General features: G+C 36.5%; 1 protein-coding gene across 1 annotated transcript in view; it reads right to left on the reverse strand.

Annotated features, from left to right (window-relative positions):
- Positions 1-354: 354 nt before the first annotated feature.
- The window catches only part of St18 (ST18 C2H2C-type zinc finger transcription factor), a 108,790-nt gene continuing 86,327 nt past the window's right edge, over positions 355-22,817 (reverse strand). The window contains exons 14-22 of the mRNA XM_046428626.2: positions 22,148-22,210; positions 21,322-21,390; positions 18,910-18,972; positions 18,732-18,812; positions 17,636-17,857; positions 14,305-14,393; positions 7,284-7,387; positions 5,063-5,206; positions 355-2,860 (exon numbers count right to left, since the gene is read on the reverse strand). Of these exons, the coding sequence (XP_046284582.1) occupies positions 2,720-2,860; positions 5,063-5,206; positions 7,284-7,387; positions 14,305-14,393; positions 17,636-17,857; positions 18,732-18,812; positions 18,910-18,972; positions 21,322-21,390; positions 22,148-22,210 (976 nt within the window). The 3' untranslated portion in view covers positions 355-2,719. The remainder of the gene's footprint in view (positions 2,861-5,062; positions 5,207-7,283; positions 7,388-14,304; positions 14,394-17,635; positions 17,858-18,731; positions 18,813-18,909; positions 18,973-21,321; positions 21,391-22,147; positions 22,211-22,817) is intronic.

A 22,817-nucleotide genomic window follows, 5' to 3' on the forward strand; every position in this document is an offset into this window, starting at 1 on the left:
CAAAACAAAAAATAAAAAGGGATCAGAAGGGTGGAGCTTGTATCTTTGTGCTCACTGAATCTGGGTGAACTCATGCTAGTGAAGGTGTCATTGTGTCCAAGGCATCTCTGTTCTGGAGAATATGCCACACCAAGATGGTGACAGGTCGCCCACTGGCCAAAAGTCCTCCTCACTTGGGGTAAAAACCTAAGCCAAGCAGACCAGCTGTCAGAACAAAAGTACAGTTGAACTACTCACAGACCGGGGCACATCTACCTCATCAGGGCTCCTTCTGGAACTGAGGGCTTTGTGGGAGGTTAACATAGGTCTCTATGTAGTAGCCATATAGTAGCCTGAAAATGATCACAGCCAAACTCATTATCAATTTTTATTTCCTACCATACACCAAATGTACAGCACTGAACACAATTTTGTTGCTTTGATGTAAGAAATATTAATTGTTTGGAGAAACAGGATACAAACAAACTACCTCAAATTAAAAAAAATGCATACATCATTGCCATTTTGTTGTTTACAAAAGACCCAATTTACAGTATCGATCATTAACATAGTTGAAAAGAAAAAAATCAGTGCACATTACAAAACACATCAAGTACAAAGGAGGCAAATAAATACCAACATACTTCACAAAAACATCCTGTTCAATCTATGCAAACACAAATAAATTAACCTGAAGTCATAGTAAATTATAGTAATAAATACATAGGTTGGTAAGAGATTTCTTTTTAAATTAAATAAAATATATAACAAACTTGTTAAAATATTTAGCAAATTAAACTTTTGTCTTTGTAATAAGTGAACTCATTTGTATGCATCTATGAAGTACTGTATAGCAAAATGTTTGCAAGTACATAACTTTAATAGAAAATTTGTTTGGTGTCCCATTTATAATAGACAGCACATATGGTAGCTTTTTCTTTAAAATTGATTTTTAAATAAACACCTTTCCTACCTAAGAACAGACATTTCATCTTCACTAAACTAAGATTCAAGAGTTCAAATGAACCCCAAACCAAAGAGAAGCCCCACTTGATGCATAACAATGACCACAATTTCATGGAGGTGGAATTACTGTGGAATATCACTTTTCGTGTTTTTGTGCAGGTAACTTTAGCAAGAGTGGAATATATCAAGCCTGTGAATGCCATCACATTCAATCTAAATATCCATGAGGCTAATCAAAAATAAACACTTTTGTTATAGCACAGAAAATTAAGCCCACACTAAGTTCATGTGTACATTTACACTGAGGCACGTCTGCACATGAAATGTGTGTGCACACCAAAAAGGCAGTTTAGCTGGTTGTCTATACCTTTTCCTTAAAAAAAATAAATATAAAAAAACTTTTGAAACAATGATTAACTACTTTACAGTCCCTGAAATAGACATTGCCTTTACTATAGCAACTACTAAACTCTGACCCATTCAGAAATTCAAGATCGCGGGCTCAATTTTATGTGTGGATGGGTGTCTGTGAGAGTGTGTGTGTGTGCGTGCATGCCTGTGTGTGTGAGTCTGCCTGTGTGTTTGTGTGTGTGAAAGCATGTGGATGCTTTGTATCAATGGCAAGGTTTTTATCAAATCGAATCCTATTTCCTAAGGATGGTGATACCAATGTTGCCAGTGTTCAAAGTAATCATTCAGATTGGAGTAATATTTTTTTTTTCACATTTTACTCTATTTTCCATTCCTTTCCAGTCAAACCCAGTAGGATAAATGCTATTTCAGGGGATATGGTATCTACAAAATTTTCCATTTGGATGTGTTTGCATTTGCTAAGTACAAATCTACACCAATGTTGTCACTTGTATATTGTACCAACATATGGCAGGAAAGCCTGGCTGGTCACATCAAGTGATTATTTCTCGTCTTAGGATAAGAGTTGCCAACTATGTGATATGACTTGAAAAACAGACAAATCTGCATCACTAAAAAATGCTTATGTTTCTTTAAGACATTTCAAATAAATAATTCATAGGAACTAAAACCACACAGCCAAGCTGAATACTTTGCTGATTGCTATATTTAATTATTGCTAACAAATTCTGAGCAGGCTGTTTTCCAGTGTCTGTGCTTCTGTGAGTGCGGATTCCCCACCAGTGGGCGCCATTTATCTTCTTATTCCTTCCACGCAGCTCACCTTACTGCAAATTCAATTATAAATACAAAAACCAGTGGAAGAGGGGGAAAAAGAAGTGTGCAATAAAAATCAAACTCGAACCATAGTGCAGTCCTTAGACAAGGATTTCTTTCACACTTTTTTTGTTTTCTCATTTTAACCCAGCAAGATAGATGATTTGAGAATAGCATTTCTATTTAAGTCCTATTAGAAAATAAATTAATAAACACACTTGTAAAAATATGGCAGACTTCAAAATGCAGTTAAAAGATAAAAAACTCTTTGATTAGTAATAAATAAAATATAAAAATGTCACATTTATTTTACATATACTTTACAAAAGAAAGAGTGCAATGAAGAAATAAAAGAAAAACATATGAAAATAAATAAGATCTAATCACTGACTGCATTGCTTTTAATCCAAAGAGTCTATCATAGTTTTTCTTTCCTTTTTATGTCAGCTGGGGAAAAATTAGTGCAATGTTGCAGTTGTAAATGCATATGGCAACCTCCAAGCCTTAGCAGTACATGAACCCCTTCACAGGTCCATCTGGAGTTGACTGCTGTTGGTGATCTCTGTTGCCCGGCAGCACTGTGATCCTACACATGGATACCCTTCACTGCCTGTTTGATACTTTCCAGGAGAGCTTTGCATTCCGGGGAATAGTCCCGCTCCAGATTGCTGTACATGTCTGTGAGTGTATTTACATATGCTTCAAAATTCTGCTCACTGATAGGTCCCTAAGTGGAGACAAACACATTGAACCAATCACTGTGAGGCAAAAGGAAGATCAAGTAACAAGAAAGAAGGTGAGTGACTCAGGATCTGGGAGGGAAGGCAAGGATTCACCTAGTTACTGGAGTTTGGGAAAATGGAGAGATCTGAGTGTGTATTGGGACTTATTTGTTTCCTCTTTATGGGATTACAGAAATGTGATTGTTTGAAACATTATTGCAGGTCAGTTTGGAGCCAAATAAGGTGCACTGCTGAGCTGAACTCAAAACTGGGTTATTTCTTTAGGGAGGAGCCGTGGCCTCAATGGAACTTGTGCAGCACAAAACGCTTCTCCTTGAGGGAAGTGGATGTTTGAGGTTGGGAGGGCAGGTTTGCTTGCGCCAGTAGGCTCTTTTAACAGTGATGGGCCAGGGTTTCAGAAATTAAGATCTGAGCAAACTGCTTACCAACCAGTTGGGATGGAAAATATTTCTACTTTCTCCTCAGATGCCTTTGTGTCCATTTTTCTTTTGTCGCAACATTGCAATATATTTTATTATCTCTCTGTCTCTTCAGGTAGAATACCAGTTTCACAAAGTTGAAATTCATTCACCTTTATCCTATTTGTTGTCTCCTTTGTCCAATGTGAAGCTTCAAAGAGTACACACTGACTAGATCTAAATGGCATGCATGAGTGACAGGAGGTTCATGGCACAAAGGGAATCCAACTCAGCCACTGCTGGTGCCTCCATTTCCCCCTTTTGAAAGACCCATGCATGACATACACCTTACTTCAGAAGGTGCTTGGAAGAAAGTACTCTCAAAGGTCTAAGTACTATAGATGTATGATATTGTTGTTGTTGTTGCTATTTAGAAGGCAAGCTTTCTAAATTTGAAGAGTATTTGTTCATATTCAGCAAAGTACTGCTCTAGATTATTAATATTGTCTAGTCATAATTTTTGGCTCTCTCTTAGTTTCTGCCTTTTCTGTGCCATTCTCTTAACAAAAGGTTCTGGGTGGCAGAGCAGATAAAGGTTCTAGCATGAAGCCAGACCCACCTGACTCATGCTGGCTTTGGAACCTTGATCAAATAATGGAAGAGTCCCTCAACTACAGAAAGGGAATGTCAATGGCAGTCCTTAGGGATGTGATCATATTAAAGAATTACCAGTGGAGTACTTTGTATAGCGATTATCAAAGGTATCAGTTATCTTGTATGATATCTATCTTTTTTATGGCATGGGCTGAAGAAAAAAAATTTAAATTTTAGAAGGGCAAAATTTTAGAAGGGCAAAATTTTGCCATTCTAAAATTTAAAGTATGAAGTTGATAAATGTTGATGAATAACATTAAAATGATATCCAGTAATTATATGAATAGTAGCCATAAAAATAAAAAAAATTTCCTTTGGACTACTGTATTATTGATTTTTTAGGTCAAGAAACACATTGGAATTAAAATGAAGGCTCCATTCTAGAAAGCTGAGTAAATTGAGGTATTTGTTTTATTTTAAGCAAAACCAACTATATTTCTTAATTATATTGCTGCATCTTTAAACCATTTTATATACAAAATTGGAAATTTTAGAAAACTTATTCTAGGAATGTAAGTTTGGAAGAAATTAAAAATATTCAATAATACATCTCCTCCAAATATTTATTTATATTTATAAAAATGTAAAATAAACTTTTTTTAATGAATTCTAAATAGTTGCATACTTAAAAATACATGTTTAGATTTTGGAAGTAAGAATGCTTTCTTACTTCTGTTTTTATGCTGTCTGAGAACTGAATTATGTTCTGCATACTTACGTATGAAACAAGTTTATTGGGAACTTAACTTTTTAAAATAATTCTTGAGTTGGGCAGATAATGCAAAGTCTGGGTCTCAGACTTTGTAAGATATGAAATTTTACACTTGGAAATATATTTCAGTGAAGATGTTTTGTTCTCTAACTTTCATATTATATTATAAAACAAGCTTTGAATAAACCTTCATCTTTAGATGAACTTGGTCTTTAAGAATATCCTTAGCCTTCCTATAAGTTAAATGTACCTATCTACCATCTTTCCATCACGGGAGATTACTGGGAGTAAGACCTTGATGTAATCAGCAGATCTCTGTGACTGCTAACAGATCTCTTTGCTAACTGGCAGCCCCATGAATAACTGCATGATGTCCCTGCAATACCTGCAATGGAGCAGCAAAGTCTTGGTCTTCAACTTACCATTTGTGGAAGCTGGATGTCAGCAAGGCTTGAAATGAGAGCTTGACTCAGACCTGCCAGTTCCTTTAGCAGACTTTCATTATTCTGTTCTATGAGTTTGTTCTCTTCCTCTATTGTCTTCAAGTTGGTCTCCATTGATGTGATCTAAATGGAAATAATATAGGAACACGAGAAGTAGAGTTTGGGAGGAGTACAAAAGGTCTGTCTCTGAAGGAAAATGCACGGCCGAATATAGGAATGCATATGCCACTACCGCAGTGCTCCAAATTGCATTCCCATCATATTGCTCTAAATGTTGGAATAATAATAATGATAATACTTAACAATTGTATAATTATCATATAGTAATTATTTAATCATACTAATAATTAATTATCACATAAATATTTAATCATAATAAATAACTTAAGTAATTATATTAATTATTATATAATAATATAATTCCCAGACTTATATCTTCAGCCTAGATTTCTCTGTGGATTGCAGATCCAGTGTCTCCTAATGACTTTATGTTAAATATCTCAAACTCAATTTTCCTCAAAGCAAATATTTGCTATTTCCTCCAAACCTGCTCTATCTAGTCTTCTCCTTTCTAGTTGGTGGGAATCCCAGTGATGCTCAGACTTCAAGGTGTCCCCAGGACTCTCTTTCAAACCTTGAATCCATTGGGCATCTCCTTTAAGACTACAGAATGGGACCACTGTCCCCACCCATGTGGCTGTTGCCATGCTGCTGTCACCTGTGCAGACTGCATGGTTTTTTCATGGGTGGTCCTATGTCTGCCTAGAGCCTCATGTAGTCTCTTCTTGATCCTTTTTTAGCATAGCCACCAGAACAAACCTCTTCAAATGCAAGTTAGAATCTAAGCCAAGTAAGACCGTGCTACTCCTTAGCTCAAAACCTGCAATGGTTCTGCAGTCATTCAGAAAAATACAGAAAGTCATTAAGATGGCCTATGATGCCCCATGTGAGTGGCCCTCGGTCTGCTCAGCTCACTCACCTGCAGACACATTTCCTCTTTGCTATTTCTCAAATCTCCAGCCCTTGGTACTTGGTGTTTCTTTCTGTCTGAAATATTCTCTTTCATAACTATTTGGTTAATTCCTTCATACCTCATCTGGCCCATCTGGGTCTGGTTGTCCTATTTAATATTGAAATCCAGACACTTAACCCATTCCTCCCTCCTTCCAGCAGACTTTATCATGTATGATTTTTTTTGTTACTTTCTATCTTCCCCTTCTAAATTTCAGTCTCCATGAGGACAGAGGCCTTTGCATTTCTTGTTAATGGTTCCCATGAGAAGCTCCCGTGATTTCCAAACCAAAGCATTAAGCTTTTTGTGGACCTGACTGCCATCATGGGAGATTGTTGCAGTGTTCACAGTGCATAAAAACACCAAAATGGCATTTCAGATGAATTATGACAGTCTTAAGCCACCTAAGCTGAGGAATACTGGGAGACTCCATAACCATGGTGGCATAAAACCCTGCATTTCAGGAAAGGAGAGGAAAGAAGGGAAGGGGGAAGGACCTTTCCACCTCTGCTTGGGCTCATTGTTTTTTCTTCTGACTTGTAATAGTTATTAGTTAGTATGAAGATGTCTGGAGAAGTTGTGGAGAAGGCCAGGCTGAAGACAGAATTCTGGGAATTATATAATAATAATAATTATTATTATTCCATCACTTATTATATTTAAAAAATCTTGGTCTTAACTTTTGATTTCCATTTGCAAAAATTTAATCAGGGGCAGGCATTATGGAGAATGAAAAGTTGATAAACTGCTTAGATTTTTGGATAAAGCATTTGTTCAGGAAGACCTGTTTCTAACAGACACTTATATATGTAGAGATATTCTAGAAAAATTAAGCAGTTGTGATGTTTCATTTTAATTTTAAATAAACCTAAGGACACTTAACCCTCATGATTTTTTCTGAAGCACCACATGCTCTACAGGACTCTTTACAGAATGATCTGCTACTTTATTTGTTTATGAAGGCATTGATTCAACTGGGGCAAAAGTGTAACTTTGCCTAAAGTTACAAATCAATGGTGCTCTGAGATGATCCACCTGTTCAGGATTTTACAATAACTGTGTATTCAAGAAAGTCTCGGCGTATTCCCTATAAGATGTCAGGATATTTCTAGGCTTAGAAAGATCAATGTTTTGCTTCCACTAAATATTATAATTATTTTAAAGATAACTAATTTGTTTTATTTTTACCTGAGTCTGAAGTTTCATCATATCTGCTTCAATTTTAAGGTTAGATTCATTTAGTTCCTTTATTTCTTCATCCAAATGCCTAATTTCTTCATCACCTTCTATACCTGGGAAGAATTCAGACTTAGTTCAAAATGAAAATATGCAGTAGTGGCAATTGTGAATCATTTTACATCTAATTTGCCATTTGATCATTGAAACTTGAGACTTTAGTGTGAGCATTTTCATCGCAACCTGCATATGAAGGATTTTGAATAAGTGGTTAAGAAGAGTCGTGGGATTTAATTCTTTGCAAGGAAGAAAAGAGGAAATAGAAAAGTAGACTGTCAGCTCAGTTACATTAGCATCTACACTTCTCTGCCCACTGTGGGGCATGTCGCATCATCCACTTTTCATATATAAAGACTCAGGGCTTCAGAACAGTGAAAGGAGACCTCAGTAATCACTGACAGAAGTTAAATAACATCAAGTTTAAATTCCGAGATGGAGCTGGTCTAACCTCCAACTCCTGTGAGTTCTCTTCTCCTTGAATTTGGGCAACTTATTTAACTTCTTTTTGTTTCTAGTTCCTCTTCTGAAAAACAGGCATAGTATTATGCAGTGAGAATGAAAGCAGTAAAATGCAAAGCCCTGAATCAGAGTAGACTCTGACTGGATAGGCATTATCTCCATCATTGCTTTTTTTTTGTTGTCTGTCTTTGCTGGGGTGCTAGGGACTGAACCTAGGACCCTGCACATGTTAGGCAAGTGCTCTCCCATTGGGCTCCACACCCAGCTTTTTTTGTTTGATTGTTTTATTTTGAGGTACAGTCTTGTTAAGTTGCTCAGGCTGTCCTCCAACTTATGATACTCCTGCTTCAGCCTATAAGTCGCTGGGAGGTCACTGAGTTTACAGGTGTTCACCACCAGCCTGGCTCTCATCGACATTTCACAGGAGCATGAATTGGGGAAGTGGGGAATGGTAGTTGATATTATGAATGCCACCAATAGGATTAAAGGTAATTTCCCAGGGCAGAAGAATGAGTTTAAATCAGTGTTGACAATGAAGAGGGATAAATGTAAACATTGGCAGTTAGATTTAATAAGAAGTTTCATGAGAGCAGGCTACAAGCATGGGGCTTAGCTTGACAATTTGTTTGGTGGAAATCCAGACTCTTATACTTCCTGGGTGAATACTTTGGAAGATAGTCTATAACTTACTGCTATGGCTTCAATGTGCCCCTAAAAGTTCCTGTGTTGGAAACTTAATGTCCAAAGTCATATTTAATGGTTTTTAGAGATGGGACCTGTGGGAGGTAATTAGGAATAGATGAAGTCATGAGGATAGGATTAGTGTCTTTGTAAGAAGAGAAAAAGAGACCCATGATAGCGCTCTTGTTCTTTTTGCCATGTGATGCCCTCTTCTATGTTATGATGAAGCATGAAGGTTTTCACCAGATGCTGTGGAGGTGCCAGTGCCCTGCTCTTGAACTTCCCAGTCTCCAGAACCATGAAGCAAACAGACTTCTATTCTTTGTAAATTTCCCAGTCTCACGTATTTCGTTATAGCAACAGAAAAGGGAGTAAAATCCTTAATCCTCACCTTAAAAGGTGAAGGTTCATATTCTCCATGACCCAGCAATTCCATTCCTAGGTATACACTCAAGACAGACAGGTGGACATACACAATAGGATGCATGCTCAAGAAATGCACAGCAGTACTGTTCACAAAACTCTAACCTAGAAACAAGCTGCATGCCTCCACCAAAACAATGTGGATAACTCTTTATAATATAATGCAAAGAGAAAAAAAGCAAACCCTAAACATTTACATACAATGTGATAAAACAGGTGGCTCTTTTGTAGGTCATTAGTGCTTTATTAAAATTAACTACCTAAATAAAAATGGGGGATGAATGGGCCAATGAAAAGAGTATGTTCCAAGACTAGTCTCACTCTAGGCTCTGAGATTCAATAAAAAACAACAACAACAACAAAAAAAAAACAAACAACCCAACATCTAAGATGCATGTATCTTAGTACCTGGATCAATCTGAAAATGAATCAATAGCCTAACACAGCTACTAAGAAAACAATGATGGCTGAGAATGTAGTTCTGTGGTAAAGCACTTGCCCAGTAAGCATGATGCCCTGGTTTCAATCCTCAGAACTGCACAATAAAAACAAAAACAAATACAAAAAAACCCAAAACAAAACAATGAATAGAGTTACCCAGGCCCACACTATAGTATCCTGGACATGGGATTTATTCTGTGCTGACGGGTTGTATCTGGAGAACTCTATTTCATTTTTGAGCACCATCTTGAACTGTCTAGGACACTGGTAGAAGAATCATCTCTCAGTCAAGTGACAGGTAAGAATAAGGAAGGTAGGATTGAAATATGTGGATTCTCAATGAAATCGGTATTTGGAGTGCTACAGGCACTTTAAATTTTTCTGATCTGAGCAAACAAAAACTTCTATTGCTGTATTTCTTTGATATATTGTTTTTCCTTTCTGTCTTTTTTTTTTTCAATAAAATTCCACTTCAGGGACTGGCATTTCTTATATAACATCTGGTAAGGCAGACAAAAAGCAGGAGCTCTGAAGGAAGCAGGTGGTGTGCTGAGGACCCTCACTGGAGGAGACTCTCTCATCTGAGACTTGAGAGCTAAGGGGGAGGCAGGGAAATGAGAAGTGAGCTGTGAGGTGAGCATCACACTGAAGCAGCAGGAAGTACACAGTTGTCCTGGGCAGGAAGGGGATGCTCCCAGACTGCAAGAGGGTGAAGGTAGTGGAGGGGCCACCCACAGAGGACCTCCCAAGGAGCTTGGATTTATCCCAGGAGCAATGGGACTAGTGAAGGATTTTAAGTAGGGGAGTTGGTGTGATCTGACTGACTTGGAGAACATAACTTGGGTTTTTGAGTAGAGAATGGATTGAGGGGGGACAGAGTGGAAGCCAGCAGGAGATTACTGCTGTGGTCCTGGCTGAGTCTCACGGCCCTGTGTCCCATGGCCGGGGAGCAGGAACAAAGATGGATGTATCATCTGTAGGAATTTGCAAGATTCCTAATGGATTAGAGGTTGGAGGTTTGGGGTGAGAGAAGGGGAGAATCTATAATGTCTGCTTGTTTTGGCTGGAGCAAGTGGTATTGGGCAATAACTTCCAGTAGCACAATTAAAGGTTTACTGGCTAAGTTATGGGTGCTTTCATGAATAGTATTTAAGTGAGAGCTTGGACTGTTGGTTCTTTTTGTTTTATTGATGTCTGATCTTAATAATGACAACTGCTATAATTTGGATTTCGAATGTCCCCTAAAAACCCATGTGTTAAAGGCTTAATCCCCAGGGTAGTGCTAATGGGAGGCTGTAAGACTTTACAAGGTGGGGCCTTGTGGGAAGCCTTTAGGTTACTGGAGGTGTGCCCTCAAAGGGGATTATGGGACCCCAGCTCCTTTCTCTTTCTCTCCTTTCTTCCTGGCCATTAGGTGTGTACTTTTGCTCTTCTACATGTGCCACCATGATGTGCTCCCTTACCACAGGCTCAAAGCAATAGGCCAACTTACTATGAACTAGAACCTCCAAAACTGTGGGCCAAAATAAATCTTTTTTTTTAGTTGTTTATCTTAGGCATTTTGTTATAGTAATGGAAAAACTATTATGAAGTCTTTTAATAAAGATGGTAATACTAGGATGATGTCTATTAACAAAAAGTATCTGGAGCTTCTGGGATAGGTATCATCATGGAATGGGACATCACACACACACACACACACACACACACAATCACAGTAGTCCCCCCAAGTTTTCAGTTTTGCTTCTGATGCTTCAGTTACTGGTGGTCAACTGCAGTCTGAAAATATTAAAGGAAGGTTCTAGAAATAATTCATAAGTTTTAAGTAGCTTTTATTAAAATACATTGTTTTAATTGCTCTATTTTATTATTAGTTGCTTATCTTTTACCATGCCTAATTATAAGTTAAAGTTTATCATAGATACTGTATATGTAGGAAAAAAATAGTGTATATATAGGGTTTGATGCTATTCTCACTTTTAGGGATCCACAGGGGTCTTGGGACATATCCTCTGAAGATAAAGGAGGCACGATTGTGATGTTATCTTTACTCACAGATATGTAACTTGTTTTGCAAATACAAATAAAAATTATGCACTAATGTTCCTTTATAAGCAGAGGCAAATGTTACACTAGCTAGGTACTGCTGCTGACCAAGAAAACCATATTAACTCTCCCCTAAATATTTTACGTGACTACTGAATGATCCTGCTGTTAATATAGAGTCCATCTATGAAAGAGCAAAAAATCTGCTTTTTTTTTTTACTCAATAATTCTTATTTTACTTGGTAGTAACCTGTCCCTAATTTGCAGAGTCAGTGATTATGTAATTTATAATAACATGTTCTTTGTGTTACGTGTAATTAATGAGTGATGCAAACACCTATATGTAGCAGGTGTACATGATTTACAAGGGGGATTAGTGGTTATTTTTTCATAATATATAAACAAAATAAATCAATTATATTTCAAACAAATTCTAATATATTTCTTGAGTCAAACTTTATTTTTATATTGGTTTTACAGACTAAAATTTGGCTTCTTTTTCTATTCAGGGAAAAATGAGTTAAGTGTAAATTTTACCACATTTGTCATTAAAGATCTGAGGAGATTTAATATCCACAAAGGAACAATGGGAAGAGCCAGAAGGATCTATTCAGTGTGAGAATATGTACATGGTTCAACTATCCTAATTTTTACTTCATTTGTGCCCAAGCGCAAGTGTTCTTTCTTGTGCAGATGACTAAATTTGACAATCAAGGACTGATAATGGTCCTTTAAAAAAGTAGTGTGACAATAATTATGGCATGGATGGAGAACCAAAGACCAATTAATTCTTTTAAAATAAATGTTAACACTTTTTGGCATAGGCTTTCCATGTGAGAACTGGCAATATTCTCCTGAAACATTATCTAACTCAACTAATAGAATGAATGACTTTTACCTAGTTTAGTTTAACACCGTAGGCAAGGTTAAACTCATACGCACCTTATATTTTACTGCAATTTGATTTTTCTTTTTATTTTTTATGGCTTCATCATAATTTGGTGTAATGCCACAGGCTTAATGTTCTGGTTTTATCTTTATTAGGAGCAGCACTGTGATTTCTATTTAGGCAATAGGTGCTGTTATGTTCTCACAATAAGGACTCATAGGAAATACTGCTTCATGCATTCAGTTCTAGAAAGAGATTTGCTCTGAATTAACTTACTATAGTGTGGTTCTTCTAGTGATTATATTCTCCTTTTGCTTCTAAAAAGTGGAGTCAGATTTGGGATCCTTATTTACTGAGTGTGAAATGGCTTGGGTAGCACATTTTTTTTTTTTTTATCCTTGGGCTTTCTCTATCTTGCCTTCTTATCTTTGATTTTCCTTTGTCCCATAGTTTCAATTAATTTTTAAGTCACTTTTTTTCCCCTGTAGCTTTGCTCTACTTAGCCTTTAAATACTAATCGAATTAAGGTGCTATATAAATAAGTACACACTAAATTGTCCCAATTTTGAAGACATACAGGTGTTTGAGAGTGGGGAGTATTTCCTAGGGAAACCCAAAGCATTGGGGAAAGCTCCCCTACTAACTTTCTGGATGTTGAAAATAGTGGGGGACTCAAGCCCCCACTAAAATCTAGGGCATTCATTCGAGCTCTAGTGAGTGATGCATGGTCTCCTAAGGGTCCACTTAATTTACTTATTTATTTTTAAATATTTATTTCTTAGGTGTAGATGGACTCAACACAATGCCTTTATTTTCATGTGGTGCTGAGGATGGAACCCAGGTCCCACCGGTGCTAGGCAAGCACTCTACCGCTGAGCCACAATCCCAGCCCCTAAGGGTCCACTTTAAATAAAGCAGATGAAGGTCTCACTGGGAAGGGAAACAGTGGAAGCTCCAGAGTCCTTACAAAAGGGAAGCTCTCCTCCCATGGATCTTGCATACCTTCTGGGTAAACCCTCATGTTCACATTAAAAACTGTGAGCAGGGCTTTCAGGGAAACAGAATGGCAAAAGTTAAAAGTCTTCAGCTTGAGCTGGAGGTGTAGCTCAGAGGGAGAGCCTGTGTTCAACATATTAGAAGCCCTAGGTTCAATTCCCGTCAAACACACACACACACACACACACACAGAGAAAAGTCTCCAGCTCAATTCTAATCACATGCCAAAGACACTACAAATAAAATCTCTGAAGCAAAATAATTGCCTTGCCATCATTCCTCAGATGCCTTAGAAAGATCTATGATGGAAAGTACTGCAGACCTGAGATAGTGCTGATTAGAAATCTTAGAAAAGTGCTCAAGGACCAGAGAAAAAGGGGAAGATCCAAATTAGAACTAAGGAACTACATATTTTAATTTTGATGAGTGATTGACACTAGGGAAATATGTAGGGAAATGGAAATAGAGATATAGATGTGAAGTCTAAGTCATCCAGAATCACTGTAAAAAATTTTTGAGTATAGAAGAACAACATTTAAGTGTTCAAATACAGACTCTAGACATTGTGTTTCCTGAAAATTGACAGGAGACAAGCAGGAAAACATACACACACACAAGGAGACAAGCAGGAAAACACACACACACACACACACAAAGAGCGAGGGAGAGAGGCACCTCATTATGAAGACTGAAGGTCACAACTTCTGTGTGTGCCTGTCCATTCACTGGATACCATTTCCTGACTTTCTCTGTTGTAGATCTTTTTTAGAAAGTAAAAGAGAGGCAGGTGTGTGGCTCAGTGAGAGAGCACTTGCCCAGCAGGTGTGAGGCCCCAGATTCCATCCCAGCCCAGGAAAAGGTAAATTAATAAGTAAATGAAGTAAGGGAGAAGCTAAGGAATTGTTGCTCAGTTATATTTTACCCAAATTCGACCATTCTTTTCATGTTTTAAAATTATACTTTGCATACTGCACACACTTCAACATGCTGAACCTCTTGAGGGCTACAATTTAGACCTTAGTGGAGATGGTGACTTACCCCCGGTGGCTTTGAGTTTGATGGTCATTAGTTCTTCAGAGACCTTGCCCTTTTTGATAGCTTGTGCATTGAGAGGACATCCAGATAAGCTGAGAAAACAGAATTTATACTAATGTGTGAAAGACATATTAATTCTTATAAAAATTAAAGAGTTTATTCATACCCACTATTGATGTTTGATTTACCTAAATCATTAATTTTTTTACTATTGATGTTTTGGCCTGCCCACTAATTATATCACAGCTCACAGTCTCTTTGTACAAAGTAACCAATAAATATCTATTAGAGCAAAGGCAAAAGGCCTTCAAGAGTGGCTTTTTTTCCCTTTTTCTTTGGCAGTGCCAGGGATGGGTCCTAGGGCTTCCTGCAAACCAGGCAAGCACCCTACCTCTGGAGATTTACCCCCAGACCTGAAAAATGTATTGGGTTTTTTTTCCCTTTAAATCAAAGTAAAAATAGTCATTGCTGCTACATAATAGTGATTTAATTCATTATGTTCTGTGCTGCACTCATGTGAGTGCCCTGATGTAGTGGTAGCTACTTTATTTTCCATAAACAGAAAATTGTATGTATGGATTATGAATGATGATGGTTTCTAACTGATCAAAATTCCATGAAAACTAAAGCAGAATCTAGTTCTTGTTTTTATAGGAAGTACAGTCTGATCTTTACAGAATGACTCAAATGAACAAAAGTCAAACATAACTTTCCACTTTTCCTAACGCAGATTCAATCTGGTTGTGGAAAAGTTTCTGATTTTTTTCCCTTTAATTGTTACAACATTATTTTTTCATTTTAAAAGTCTCTACCCTGAAAGGAGAATAAAGGGAGCCTCAGCAAGTGTATTCAGATGCAGTCCTGGCTGGGTGGTCTGTTTTTCTGTGGCAGTGTGTATGACCCTTCCCATTGAACAGTCACACTCCTCGGTGACACTCCTTTCCTTTAATGTTACCTGTTTTATTTAAATTGCACCAATATGATAATGACAACGTTGAACAAAACCTGTTGCCATCGTTTCTGATCAGATAATTTCATTGTTCCAAGCAGCCATTAATTCTTTTCCAGTTTTGTTGTGTCTTTGTACAGTTTTTAGATCAAAATAAAAATGATTCTAGTATGGGGTGAAGGTGGGAGTTCATAACCCACTTGAATCAAAGTGTGGAATATGATATGTCAAGAAATTTGTAATGTTTTGAACAACCAACAATAAAAAATTAAAAAAAAATGATTCTAACCAGTCATTTAAAATATTTTTCATCCATAGAAATGTGGTTTACAATTCATCTATAAAACAATTATTTTTGAACTAAAATTTGCAACACTATGAAAAGCATAAGAAAATATTTCTGGGGCAAAGCTCTTCATAAATGTAAATCACTTATATTTTTAAAGAATAGCAAATTATTCTACATTAAGATTCCATGAAATATGAAAAATATTGATATATGAAAATATAATAATAAATAGTACTGGTGACATCATATATAAAGTGAGGGTTATGTGGTTTGCTCAAATTTGATAAAAGATAAATTGTTTGACAGGGGATAAGAATGAGAGACACAAACTGAATGCAGAACCACAAATTTCCATTCCGGAAGCTTCTCTCTGTCAATCATGACTGATATATACACTTTCTTATTATTTCTTTTTCTGGAGAGTTATGCAAGTTTGTCTTGTTTTTATTGTTACATGTTGTGTTCTGAGAAAATGATCATGAAAGGGATGACTATTTAGTTGGTAGACTGCATAATTAGAGGTGCTTGTAGTACATCTGTTTGTAACATAATGGATAGTAACATGTCCTTTGAGGTCTTCTGACATTCTCCCCTAAAGGATCAGTTTTGTTTAGATAACTTGTAGTAAATTTCCAGGGTGTGATACAGTGTTGTAAAAATGTTAATGAAGTGTCCATCCATTATTACATGACTTAGAACCAAATCATGTAGTTATGGAAGTGAGGCTTAGGTTTAAAAAATGCCACTTGATATTTATTCTGTATCTTCTGAGATAGTGAAAATATTTTAAAGAATTGGGCAGAAAAAATATTTTATAAGTTCTTTATCTTTTGAAGATGGAGTTTGGCAGGTCTGTGTTATAGCTTTCAGAGTTTGGAACTCCATATTGGAAAGGCAGGGGAAAAAAATGGGCTTATATAGCTTTGGCCTAATTTGAAATTCTATGAAGGCATATTAAGGCAATGTAAGCTTTATCTTCATCTACCTTCTTAAAGCAAAATGGAAGGTGACACAATTACTGGCACACTTGATTTGTTACAGTTGTTCCTGACTACAACAATGATCTAAACTCAGAATAAAACAAGGTGAGATATGGAAGATTTTAGCCTGCATTTGAAAGATATCAACAAAACAAGAAACAAAAATCCCACAGAAATTCAAGTTTTCTCAGTAAGCAAGTTTCAATGACAACCTTGAAATAAGTACTTCCTGGAAGGCTTCATTTTCTGATGCCTTTGATCTACATCCCCAAAACTGAGCAGGGTCAGATGCTCCAACTTTGCTCAATTTGTACACTGCTTATAAACAAAGCATCAAAGATTTCCTGAACCTTCACTGGTTTTGAAGTCAGCATTGTGCACAGTGGTCTGCAAGACTAGAAAGGGAACTCATTACTCATTGATTGGAGAAATAGATCATAAATCTTCTAGCTTTTTTTCTTTAAGTAGAAAGCAAACCAAAAGCTGGACTAAGATAGTTCTTGTCCAACAAAGGGCTCAGTCGAAATACACGACACTTGGTGATAAAGGAATTAAGTCATTGTGAAACTATAAAAGGGTTTTCTAAATCTCCCTTCATCCTGTTGTACACTTAGCAGTTGTTAAGCCATTTTCTTTCTGGCTGCTGTAGATGAGTCACATCTTCCTAGCAGCAAAATAACTATAATTTTGGTCTGAAATTGAGCCAATGCATGAGAGGGAGGGAATGGTGTAAATATGTAAAGTGAAAGTTTACAATTATATAACATAATAGAGTAGATATCACCACTTGGAACTGAAGTGAACCATTAAAAGACTGAACGATTTTAAAATAGCAGCATATGTGATATTTTAGAATACAAAAAAAAAAAAAACAAAAACACAAGTGCACAGTTTCTAGGGCACTCAAAAACTATAGTGAATTTTCAGAAATATAGAAAATGACATTTTTTATTCTTCAGACTAGTCAAATATTTATTTAGCATGATAATGTTATGATATCTAAAGTGCTGTAATTAATGACATTTAGAAGGGAAGCTGCCCGCCCCCCTCCCCAGCAACCCAGATGACAACCAATCACAGTAACAACAAAACAAAAAGGCAGGAAACAAATGTTACCTTCTGTGGGTGACAAAAACATTATTTACATGGCCCAGCCCATTGCAACCTGGCAGGGGACAATGGGGCAGCTCTTGCTTGTTCAGTTTCCAGGAGAGAGGGGCCCCGTTGAGAGGATTCTCCTTCTGTCTCTTGGCAGCCAGGGGACAGCCAGAAGCTGTGCGGTGTGATGTGTATTTACCTGATATGTGACCTTGGCCGTCACACCCTATTACAGGACATCTAGAGAGACACAAGAGAGACATTACCAGCTGGGGAAAAGGCAGAAACAGTTCCATACCATCCTGGAGGAAATTCATGAAATTACAGACCTTTAAAAAAGGCCACCACCAGTAGCAAACAGCATCATATTAGTAGTAATAGTCCGCAGGCTCTGTTCTAAGCAATTTCCATGCATTATCTCTTTTAATATTCATTGCAAACCCACAGGATAGAGAGTGTTATTATCCCATTTTGTCGGTGGGGAAAATGAGGCTTATAGAACTTAGCTGACTCTTCACCTATTTTAGAAGAAATGGAGCCAAGTTCAAGCCTGTACTTTTTAGCACTAGAGCTAACCACATAAGCACCAAGTTATATGGCTTCTGAACAAAGATCAAGGGTATAAAGTGTTTACTGCTTTGATAATGATACATAGCACATTGCTCCTGACACTGGAATTTTGATTTGCAAATGTTTAAATATTGTATTTAGAACTCTTGTAGAGAAAGCGATTTAAATGTCTATAACTACACTGTATTGCCCAAGACCTGCTAGCATATTTCTTAGAGGAGAAAATTCAACTTAGATATAATTTCGCCTTATGCAAAACAGAAATCTCAGGAGAAAATATGGCTGGATTTGTCATTCTAGAGAACTTCCACAATGCAGCTTTCCTTTAGAACAACTGGGAAAAGTACAAATCTCCCATCTTTTCTTTTGCATTTCAAAGAAATATGGAAATTTAGTTCTGAACGGGAAAATGTTCTCAAACCTCCAAACAATCTGACTCTTGCTTCAGTAGTCCTGGTGCTCGCTCAACTGCATCCCAACCAAGGCTCCTCCAATTTGGTCAACAAGACACAGCTGACCCCAGTGCTACCACCATTGCACTTACTTAAGTTCAGGGTCTTCTTTTTCTTCCTTGGTAGGAGTCATTTTGACGCCCCCTTTTCTTGCACGAGGACAGCCGGACAAACTACAATACACAACCAACAAAGAACAACACACAAATAAGTGGTCTCAGTACTACTGTGGACACCTGTGCCCCCCTCTCAGAAAGGAATCAGTCCTACCTTCTGTGGGAAGCATAGTTTCCAGTCACATGCCCGGACCCATCGCAGCCTGGGGTTGGACACCTGGAAACACAGGAGTAGAGCATGATCCTCAGATTAGGGGTAGGAGGAGGATTGTGACACATTCAATAGAATTGAATATAAAGAGCTGCTTTTGGTGGGATTCTTTTTGCTTAAATATAATTAGCTTTTGGCTAAGGATTCATTTTTAAAGAAAAAGTTAAGACGTAACTACTGAATGATGCAGGGCAGACAATGGCATTAGCTGTTAGTTATTATACATTTGGTTTTCTTTTTTTAAACCTTATATTGAGAAGAACTTGAATGTGAGCCCATAACTTACTGCTGGGCTTCTGTCTACACCATGCAAAGTTCTCATCTTTCATGTAAGAAGAACAATTTTCCAGATTGGTTTTATGAATAATTTATTTTCTCTGACATCCTGTCCTGCCATGATAACCCACTAATTCCACATGAACAACAGTGCTATATGTGAACTCCAGAGACTTAGAGCATTAATATTATCACCAGAGAATGTACATAACCTGCACCTGCTGCTCCGTCTTGCCTCACCCAAGTTCACTATTATCTATTATCAGCAATCAACCACTGAGGAAGGAGAAGGGTAAAAGAGGAAAGGGAATCTACTTCTACTTGAAACGCTGATTAGGAATCAGTTTCAAAATACACTAGAATAAATACAGATTTTCATCTTTATGTTGCTTTTAAAAAAAATCCCCAATAGAAATGAAAACAGACCATCACAAAATATTTGCTTTTCTGAAAGTTTTTATACAGATTATCTTTATGTATTATTTCACATTTTTGGTCCCTATGGTTCAGATCTCCACCCAAACAAGAGTTCCATTTGAGAAAAAGTGGTAATCCAAAGAAACCTGTGAATACTATTTCTTTTCTTAAATTGTATCCCAATGAACTTTCATGAAACATATTAATTTCTAAATAGGGAATAAATACTTTTTTATTTTGCAATGAAATTTTAAAATATCAACACACATCTCCTCCAGCTAACGGGAAACACCTGCACAAGTCTTTAATTAACCACTCAAAGAGATAATATGTACTCTCTATTGTAAAAAAGGTTTGCATGCTTAACTTTTTCTATTAACATTTTTGTGAAATATTGCTTTATTAGCATAGAGCAATTATGAAAATACCAGTGCCAAATAATCTTTTTGGGGAGCTTTTCCTTGAATATCTAAACAAGAGGTCAATGAAATATCTTATATGGAAAAACCATTCATAGTATTTATTAGATGCCTGCATAAAAAATGAAAATACTGCACAGTGCCATGGGATCTCTCAATGTACATGCTTTCAATGTATTACCAACGTGTTTTTGAAATACTGTTTAGAGAAAATACTTAAGAGAACTGATAGCAATAATTAAGATGTGGAAAATGTAAAAGTGATTAAAATATTCTAGTGCATCTTACTTTTCAATCTGTTATGAATCTCTGCTGAACATTCTTCTAGTTTAGTCTAGAAAAACGAAGTCAATAAAATGATTTCTAGAATCTGTCCTGGCACAACAAATTGTTCTTAACACTTTGAAAATGAGAAATGTTGTATACTTCATAGTTTTCTTTACTATTTCTGTTAATAAAACTTCAAATTTTTATACAGGTTCATTATCAAGGACATAAGATGAACTATACTTTTTTATTATTACATATGTAATAAAACAATATAAAAATAGACAAATGAGAAATTTTGAATAAAGAAGATAAAAATAGAAAGAATAAAATCAATAAGTAAATATAAATACACAAGTGACTTTGAGATCTTAAAGATGACGTAGAAATCAGCCAAAAATGTGTTTATCAACCAAAAATGAAAGGCTGTTGCATGATTTTAAATGACCAAAAGGTAAAATGTGTAATTTTCTTAAAATTAGATGATATAAATGCTTTGCCACACCTTCATAAGTCTGACTTAATAAATTCTGAAATTAACAACTAGAGTTTTCTGGGCATGGTGGTGCACACCTGTAATCCCAGTAATTCAGGAGACTGAGGCAGGAGGTTTGCAGGTTCAAGACCAACCTCTGCTCAAAATAAAAAATAAAAAACACTGGAGATGTAAGTCAGTGGTAGAGCACTCCTGGGTTCAATCCCCAGTACTGAAAAAGAAAAGAATAAAGACAAAAGAAAACAAAAAGAAGTATTGTGTTTAATAATTACATCATTCCTTTAAAAGCTATTATAAAATAAAATGCCCTCAAAGCAAGCAAATTAAATGATAGTAACTTTTTAATATTATTTCAACTTTTTTGGTGAAAAAGTGTTTTTTTTTTATCATTAAGTTAGGTAAAATTTACTCCTTATTGGTTACACTGACAGAGAATGAGGAGAGCCAATGGGCAAAGAGGTCATGTCTCCTGACACTTACTTAAGCTCCTGAGAGTTGGCAGCCATGAGGGACTTAAGAGTCTTATCTGCTAACGGACATCCAGAAACACTACAGAGGAGAAAGAAAAAAAATATATACATATTTATACACAACACTGATATACACAAACCTGACTCAAAGAGCATCCTGGGTTTGTAATATATGTTAAATTACTGGTGACTAAAGATTGGGAAAACAAACAAACAAAACTTTGAATCTGGCTTTGCTATTAGAGTCTGGGTTTGTTGGCATTTCAATTGTTTTCTCATAAACTCAGATTTGCTATTTATCAAATGAAGGGCTTTAATCCAATGAGACTCCCCAGTTCTGGAATTCCATGGTACAATGATTACAAAGTTCTTTCTTATTGCTGCACCAAGTCATGATGACTGGAAGTTTTAAACTAGTGCTCAAAAAGAAAGCAAATCATGTCAGTAAGAAGGTAAACAGAAAGTTCCAACAAAGCTTTTTGCACTGTTAATCTCTCCATGGTCCTGAGTTATTATCTGCTCAGAATCAAAGGTACTGCTTCGGCAGATCCACTCCAGCCATTCTGTTGCCTTCACTTAGATTTAGACAGGACCAAAGCTGGACATGAACCCTAACTCTGGTTCTGTCACTTACAGTAGATTTTTTTTTTTTTTGCTGAGAATCATGATTCCTATATGTCATAATTTTATTTCTGAAAAACAAAAATAAACCCAAACCTAACTAACTCAGTCTCCACTTCCTGATCCAAATGATATCTTGCTAGAACAGATGAGGATAAGTAATTGCAACAGAGCAAGATGAGGAAAACCTGACTGTGCCGGAGGTTGTTGGGTACCTGCGATGAGACGCATAGTTTCCTGTGACATGGCCACTTCCATCACATCCTGGTGTTGGACAGCTGGGTCAACAGAAAAACACATCATTGGAGTCAAGTGCATTTCAGAGTCATTTACCCTACCTGATAGATTACCAAGCAGCTTTTCCCTTCAAGATAAGTTAACATTGTATAGGGCACAAGCAGAAAATAGTGAAATAAGGATTTATACTGGCTTTTATATAAGAACCAGCACACTAAAAACAGAGCATGCTGAATTACTTTTTTAGTTATCAGTGTCCAACATCATATTCAATTCTCTGATTCAAATGATGTAAGAACATGACACTAACATGTATATCTTGGTGATTTTGTAAGTCAGCAACAATTAGTGTTCTATTTCTTTGAAAATATAAATTCTCTAAAAATGAACATTATAAATCCATGCTTTATTATGACTACAGATTTTAAGAATACTGTCACCAATTATATGATAGATTCCAGAAAGGAATTTTTGTAAGTTTTTAAAACTAGGCAACCTAATAACTTCATAAACACTGACAGCAAAAGAAGAAAACCTTTCACTGGAAATTAAGTGGATATTTTAGATGGGGAAGTTGCTGACAGTACAGGAACAGTTTGGTTGGCAAAGCTTGTAAGCAATTTCACCCAAAGCTGTAACCCAATAAAG

The sequence above is a fragment of the Marmota monax genome, unplaced genomic scaffold (assembly GCF_021218885.2).
Source record: "Marmota monax isolate L192 unplaced genomic scaffold, Marmota_monax_Labrador192_F-V1.1 WCK01_AAM20220418_F8-fsc00044, whole genome shotgun sequence".
Lineage (NCBI taxonomy): Eukaryota > Metazoa > Chordata > Mammalia > Rodentia > Sciuridae > Marmota > Marmota monax.